The following is an 8279-nucleotide window of genomic DNA, read 5'->3' on the forward strand; positions in this document are numbered from 1 at the left end:
GTTTTGGAACAGGGAAGAAATGTATATCTTTTTCCAACCTCTCCAGGTAACGAGTATCATTAATACACAACGTGCCCCAGGCACAACATTTAGCTCCAAATCCACAAAACCAGCCTGAAAATGAAGGAAATCTGAAACGATTGCATTAGAGTCAATGGAGCACAGCTGTGTTGTTGTCGGACCCTGGTCTGAGCTTGCAAGATGCTACGTTATGATTGGCCAGTCTGTGTCCGGGGGTGGGACTTAGTAAAGGGTCAGTTTGGCCCGTGCTGAAAACCTCCTTTACTATGAAGACTAAAGGAATTCTAATTGGTTGAAGTTTCAGCTGGTTGCAGTCTGCAGCTCTCACAGCTAGATGCCACTAAATCTCCCTAAATCTTCCACACTGCTTCTCTAAAAGCAAACTCAAATGGGTCATAGTAGCTCTTTTCCACTTAATCCCTAAACCCTGTTAAATAAGATAACACATTCGGTTATTTTACACTAAATAATCCAGAGTAGAGAGCAGCAAAGGGAATCTGTTTTGATTCTTGCTCTCTCAGCCAAATCTGAACATGTGTAATGAAGAGGCCTGATAGCGCTCGCACTGCAGTATCTCCCATTTATCTGATTATGTAAATCGGACAGTATTTCACCCCGACGCTGCCCTCTGTGGCTTTGCATAATCTCTAGGCCAGTTACTGTGGCTTTGCCTGGGCCCAATGCCAGGCACCAGACTGACGAGGAGTCTGTGATGTGTTGACATGGTTGTTATGACGACGGCATACTGATGTTTTATCAGCCATTTGTTGGTTGTTAGCTTTTTTAGCGGTGACCAGCACAGTCAGTGTGTGGTCTTCTCAATACATTTAGCATGCAGGTTGTGGTTTTTATGAGGTGTGTGTCCAAACATTCACTGGTCCTCTTATACTCTCATTCAGACCACACCAGTAAGTGCACGCGCTGCACACAGAAGCTATTGATGTTGCCTTTTTTGCATATTTTCCATTGCCTACAGCATTCTGGTTAAGAGGTGTGTGCATGCTCCTGTGTGTATTTATTCAGCATCTCCTAATTGTCCTCTTCGGGGTCCCACACAGTAAGTTTGAATGAATTATTAATGCCCTGTGCTGTTGGTCGCAGCAGAGGACAGGAAAAAGAACAGATTAAGACAAATAGCATATTACTGGTGGATTTTTCAGTTTGAGTCAAAAGTTTAAATGTGCATAACCAGCTGTTCACATCACCAGCTGTCCAGATGGCAGAGCAGAGATATACAAATGTCTACATGCAAAGTGCATGGGTACACTGTAAGCTATTCAGTGCACTTACAATGTAGTTTTTCCTTCTTCTATTGAGGATAAGTTTTAAAGACTGCTCTCACTCCCTGTATTCAAAGACAAAAACAAAGTCCATATCCTCCTCTCAGACAGGGTGTTACAGTCGTGTTTTTTGTCGTAATGAGGATTTATTTTGAGTTCTTAACATAAAAACTGTTGGGTGCTTCTGTGTTAACAACCAGCTTAATATAACAGCAATGTTTTAATAAGATTTAAAGTAGGTTTTGTTTTGTTTTTTCTCAAGCAAACTCTGTGTAACTCAACAATGTGTTTAATTCATTTGTAATTTTACTTTACCAGTCACAGTCCTGCCAATGGTGGCTAACTTTTACACTGATGTTTGTGTTGATGTTTGTGTGTGCAGTACCGAAAGATGGCCTGAAAAGCCAGGCAGTGTTTGACGAGATCAGGATGACGTACATCAAGGAGCTGGGAAAAGCCATCGTCAAGAGAGAGGAGAACGCTAGTCAGAACTGGCAGCGTTTCTACCAGCTAACTAAGCTACTGGACTCCATGCAGGAGGTTAGAGAAACACACACACACACTGACATATACTGCATGCTTTGTATTTTTCGTTTCTTTGTTTTAAATAGGATTTTCTTTATATTAATAAATTGGAATAGAATGCATGTAGAGCATTTTACAAGTGAACCATGTGGGGATGCACCGATTTATCAGCCAAACATTGGTATCAGCAGATATTCAGTTTTTTGTTGTGTCACATCAGTTTTGGGCAAATTGGCTCTGTGATCTCACTGCCGTGTGACAAGACTCTGTAGCTCATAGCATCTGGCATCCTGTTTTCCCTGGGACAACAGAAAACATGTTTGTGATGAACAGAGATCTTCCCTGTTGGGACGAAAGGATGGAAAAGACACAATTGTCGCATTGGAGGATGCACTCTAATGTTTCCCTGATAATGTCACATTGCGAGCAATGAATCCATGTGACTATCAGCAGGAGAGCAGGTAAATGTTAGTTCCAAGCAGCTGGTGGCTGCAACTGTCGGCTCACGCAGGCTGCATTGAGTTATGCTATGATGTGTTCAAGCTCTATTCAGTAAAAATAAGTGTTGGACGAAGCTAAATTATGACACTCTCATTAAGTCTTTAGTATTATCTTGTAGAATTAAGGTTTTATGCTTGGGTGCTGTGTCATAACATAATACATAATTGATATCTTATTCAAAGCCTAATATTTATGTAAGTAATTGTATAAGTGATTTGATTGAATTTCCCATCTTTGCTAAGCAAAAATCTTGTGTAAAAGGAATGAAAGGCCCGTCCCATATAGACGCCTGTTTCTAATATAAGTCTGTTGACTTCAGTGATTAAAGCAAATAATAGCCCAGGCTACTAATTAAAGTTTTTGTAGGGTAAATTTCTTTGTTTCTCTGACACAAAAGGGGGATAAATAACAACAAAAACAAAATAAACAACATAAAAACATCCATTAGGTATCAGCTATCGGCCATATTGCTTGTTTTCTTAAACGGTCTGTATCAGAATCTGCCCAGAATTGGTGCATCCCTAGTACTATGGCTTCCTTTAATGTCTTTTATATACCAGCCAGGCTTTTTCTTTCATATCTTGCGGTTCAAATGCATCAATAACTTGGAGTTCCACTGCGTCCCCTGCACCATGCTGATTAGTGTAAAACCCTCAAGAATACGCTCATAGATCCTGCTTAGTGCATTGCTGTATGTTCCAGTCAAATCCGTACAAGCACTCTCTACCAACCGCTCTCTGTAAAGCCTCTTTATTGCTGAAGTAAAGACCTACTGTATATAGACCTGAGGCTAATTTAAGGATAATCCTGCAAATTAATCTATACTGTATATCTATAGACTCGCACTAATCAGTTTGTGTCTCTGTCTCCCTGGGTGTCTCCTCCAGATGGTCGAGGGTCTTCTCCAGATCTGTTTCTACACCTTTGTGAATAAAACCCTCAGTGTGGAATTCCCGGAGATGCTGGCGGAGATCATCTCCAACCAAATACCAAAATTTAAAGACGGGAGTGTCAAGCCTCTGCTGTTTCATCAGAAATGACTGCCTTAAACTGTGAAGCAATGCCTTAAATCCTGCCCTGCCCATGTACCTCTGCGGGGCCCCAAGCTTTCACCCCAAGCCGTAAGCCTTTGCTTGTCCTGCCTCCGCTATCACTTGGATTGGATTCCTCAGTTTTCCCAGGCCCCCTCTAGGAATTCTGCCACGCCCCTCCTAGCCTCAGCCATTCAGACTAATCTCGGAGCACAATACCTGTGGCCTCACACCAACTAATCTGGCCCCATGTTGGGCCAAACAAGGACACCCTACCACCAACCTGTAGCCCGTCCTCTTGGCTAAACAAGAAGAAAATTGTCCTCCAGGAGAAATGTTTTGGCTCTGAATGTCTCGTGGGCAGGATGCACATTGTGGGCATTCTGTCTATTTGATTTATTTTCCAGCCCCCTCACCCCCTCCTCCGTCCACGGCCCTGTCCTCAGGTTTCTAATGCTGTTTCTTTTGGTGGCCGCCTGCCTCTTACTCTCTCCTGCCTATAGTGTTTTATTGCTGTTTTTACTGACAAGCCAACACCTAGAAACACCTTTTCCACCCTTAACATGACACCTTATATACTGCCCATTGCGCCGGATTAGCAGCCTATTGAGGGTCCCTCCAAATTCAAGCCTACTGTTCCTCTGCTCACCTGCCCAGCTTGTCTCTGTTTGCCCTTCCCAGCTCCACTGCGCAGAGAATGTAGTGAGTTTTCACTTGTTTCCAGAGGACTGTTGGCGAAGAAGGGGATAAACAAAAACACAGAAAAATAAGAAACGTACTTTGACATGACAGAATCTTTTTTTTTTCCTGCTGGACCCGAAGACTCTAAGGACAAACTCTTTTCAGCTATGAGTCAGTTATCATTGATGAAATGATATAAATCAGATTTATATACCTGGCCAATGGAGAAAAAAAAACAGCCAGAGGAATATTCATTTATTTTATGCAGACACTCACATGCAAAAGTCACGCTTACACACACACGGACATAAAACATACCAAGTATTCATAGACACACACACACACTCAGCAAAATGTTTACACAGGATGTATCTGAGAAGGGAAAAACAGTGCCTTTTAGCTTTTAAAGCTCTTCACAGCCATCCTCTCCAAGCCGAACTTTTGTTTTTTTTCGTGTATGAATCTAACTTACACATACGTCATACCTCCACATTTTTTTTTTTTCCTGTTTTCGTTTTCCGAGCTAGCAGTTTCTGTTTTCTTTCCAAGCAGCCGTTGTTGGCATTTTTTAATGTGGGCAGCTCTCTCGGTTCTGATCCCCAGACATTCACCAAGCAAGACAGCCTATGGTACAGCTTAGAAATGAAATTTTAGGTCTTAGAAAGTTTGAGAATCGCAGATAAAAAGACAGGGAAAGTTAAAAAAAAAAAAAAAAAAAAGTGTCTCTTTATCCCATGTAAAGCATATTTGATAAATACTGCATCTTCCAATCAGTATCACATTGTTACACAAAATTACAGTATCCAGATTATATCAACAAATATAACGCTGAATAAACAATCAATTCCTAAACAAGTTTGTGAGTAGCTGCAACCACATTGATGGAGGCCACTGGAATTAAACAAGGCATTTTGATATTTTCTCATATTTAGGGGCATACAGATTTAGATCTTGGAATAATCAGTGAGTTGTGAATTGGAATAAGATTTTTTTTTACAGATCTTTGCAATTCATTCAGATGCAACCACACAGGTGGGGTTTTTAAGACTGAAATACCTTTAAAAAAACATCCAAGGTATCTGTGCGTTAGTTAATAGCCATAGAAAACCTGGCTTAAAGTCAAAACCGTCCTTCATTGCCAGCTGCATTCATGCTAAGGTATTAGTTTAGGGTTAGGTTCTAGATTTTCAAAATAAGGTACCACGAACAAGTTAGGTGCTCAACAGTTCTCAAATTACTAAATACTTAGAATAGTATTATTTCACCCTTTAGTACTCCTGATAGATCAACAAAAAGCATATTATTTGTGACAAAAGTATTTCACTCAAAACATCATTTTAAATGAAAAATGCCCTTTAATCAGCTTCATCTCAAATTGTTTGCACAGATGGGAAGTGGGGTTTTTATTAAGTTGTTGAGCTTAGCATGGCTGAAAAGGTAATTGAATATATATATATAAATAAATATATGTTTTGTATATGAGATATATAAAAATAGAGACACCCGTTATCGATGGAAACTCTACTCAGCACAGGACTTCACCTCTAAAGTTGAAATATTTTTGGTAGAAGATGCAGCTTGATCCAAATAATTTGTAGATCAAAGCTCAGGCTATGAGTGACTACATCATCCAGATGTGCTCCACTAGTGCCAAATGTAATATCAAGTTTTTATATATATATATATATATATATATATATATCCTTTCCTGGAGATGTGAAGAAGTGATGATTCAGCTAGGACTCAACATGATGTGGTTTTTGTAACTTTGCTTGAGGGTGCTCATTTATGAGCTCTTAGTTCCGTGTCACACCTACACCAGCTTAGAAGTACTGATTGTTCTCATCCAAGTCAAGTGTATGTATGTCTTGTATCAACTTTTTTTTTTTTTTTTTTTTTTTGGAGATGCACAAAATATTGTATTTTTGAAATTGCAAAGCAGTAATATACACTGCTGTCAAACAGTTGGTGGTCAGCATTCGGTACATTTGTAATGTGAAAACGTCCGTACCAGCTTATGTGATGGCCGAAGCAAATAGACATTAACAGTGCCGTTGTACATTGGCTTCTGCTGGAAGTGCAAACACAATGCTCCCCCCTCATAGTTCTATTTTCCTCAGTGTTTCTTGTAACTGCCAGGCCTTTCTGCCTAAAATGTCGACCGTACAGATTTTCAGCTGTTTACTCTGAATGGTACTCATCCCTCCGCAGCGCATAACTCTGAATGGCAGTTAACAGACCAGGTAGCAGGTTGCCATAGAGACCGATCATTTGTGTGTTACTTCCTGCAAACAGCACAGCAGACTCTGGACGCATACAAGCCACTATTAAATAAGAGCCATCATGTTTTTAATCAGCCATTCTGCCAAAGGATGGTCATTCACAGCAGGGTTGTTTCATGTGCAGTGCAGGCTTTCAGCCTCGCTCGCTCACTCGGTCTCTTGGCCTTGCGCTTTGATGAACATGGGCTTGATGGCGCTCACATCAGTGTTGATTATTCTGGGGAAGCTTTGACTAAAGTGTATTTGTTTGGGTGACTTTTGCATACAGTAGTACAGTTGTTTCCAGGTGGTGGTGCTTCAGAGAACCAGCTTTAACGTGTAGATGTAACCATATCCCTGCTCATTTCTAAATGGCCATAAGTGTATATAACAGCGCCAACATATCCAGTGCAATGTAAACAATGTCTATTATTACAAAATATTTTTACATGGACATAATCTCTATACTCATACACTTTTCTCTTTTACCTTTCAACTACATGTAAAGGCCTTGCGAAAGGGAGACAGAGAGCCATAGAAATACAATTTCAAATCAGGAAATAGATAAACCCTTAACAAATATTAATGCTTTTGGAGATTGATCTATTGTAAGAAAAAAAAGACAATATTTTCTGTGATTTTGAATACATTAGCTTGATCTTCTTTGATATGGATAATTTTACCCAATCCTTTTTGTACATTGAACGAGTCAAGAAAGTAAATATTTTTCTGTTTGTTGGTTTGTGTTTGATAAAGGTAGACGTGTTGAATACATTAGGAAGTGTTAAACATGTTCGTCTTGTGAAGTAAATGTAAATTTTACGAGTCAATGGGAAAGTCTATATGAATGCTCACTGTGTTTTAAAGTTATAAGGAAACGAGGGAGGAAAGGCGAGACGGACTGGAGGAGGTTTTTGCGTTATATATGAGTGACCAAAGCAGAGAGGAGGAAAAAAAAAAGATTTAACAAACAAAAAGAAGTATTCAAGCAGTTACATTTTAAGTAGCACTTATTATCCAACTTCTAGTACTTCTTATTTTATTTGAAAGGTATCTTTTGTAAGGGTCCAGGCTTTGGATCCCATGTATATTGCTGTGAGGATTTACTGGTCACTTTAAAATAGAAAATGAAACAAAAAAAGTTGAATCTTCGTGTGAAAGTAAATCTACCAGAGCCTGACGGAATTGCACTACCCTCATACTGGTTGATAAAGTCTATTTTGTATAAAATACATGCAAATATTATCTTTAAAGATTAAGGGCAGATCATGTTTCACTGGTACATATGGCTATGGCTTTCATTGAAGTCTGTTTTGTTCGTATTTCAGTTATGTAAATGTAATCCAATGTAAAAACAAACAAAAAATATAAAATGTTTGTTTAAAAAAACAATAGTTTGTTTTACTTCTGTATTACACCTCTTCTGTAGTCAGTGTCGATATTTTCACCTATTTGATTAAATGTTGAATTAAGTTATCTGTGTTGTTCTTTGACATCGGATTTGGCATTGTGTTGGTAACAACTTGGCTGAAGTTTTTCTCATCACGGGTTGAAAGTGGAGATCCAGAAGAACTGATTTCTTTTTAGTTCAGACATCTTACACAATAAAGTTTCCTGTTTTTCAACACTCAGTTTCAGTGGTTTCACTTTTTATTTCAGATCTCAAATAGTGAAAATGACCTGGGAATGCTGGCAATTACATGTATATTGGTTTTCAAAAAAGATAATTTAAAGGAATACATGGATATCTGGGAAATACACTCAACTTGTTTGCTGAGCATGAGTATAGATTGTCATTGAAAAAAGTCAGTGCAATATGCGATAAACTTGTCATAAGGATTTATAAAATATCTCATGGTAAAATGTTAAAGTAAAGTATGCCAGTAAAAAGTCATTTTATAGTGTGCCATAGTTTTTTCACAAGATGTCATGAAGTCATAGTATAATATGTAACAGCAAATGCAAAGTCATAGAATAGT

General features: G+C 38.9%; 1 protein-coding gene across 2 annotated transcripts in view; it reads left to right on the plus strand.

Annotated features, from left to right (window-relative positions):
- Nucleotides 1-7931, plus strand: part of LOC126386004 (glucocorticoid receptor-like) — an 87492-nt gene extending 79561 nt beyond the window's left edge. For both annotated transcript variants that reach the window (XM_050038078.1, XM_050038087.1), the window contains 2 exons: nucleotides 1684-1841; nucleotides 3215-7931. In XM_050038078.1, the coding sequence (XP_049894035.1) occupies nucleotides 1684-1841; nucleotides 3215-3367 (311 nt within the window). In that variant the 3' untranslated portion in view covers nucleotides 3368-7931. The remainder of the gene's footprint in view (nucleotides 1-1683; nucleotides 1842-3214) is intronic.
- Nucleotides 7932-8279: the final 348 nt, after the last annotated feature.

The sequence above is a fragment of the Epinephelus moara genome, chromosome 3, assembly GCF_006386435.1.
Source record: "Epinephelus moara isolate mb chromosome 3, YSFRI_EMoa_1.0, whole genome shotgun sequence".
Taxonomy (NCBI): domain Eukaryota; kingdom Metazoa; phylum Chordata; class Actinopteri; order Perciformes; family Serranidae; genus Epinephelus; species Epinephelus moara.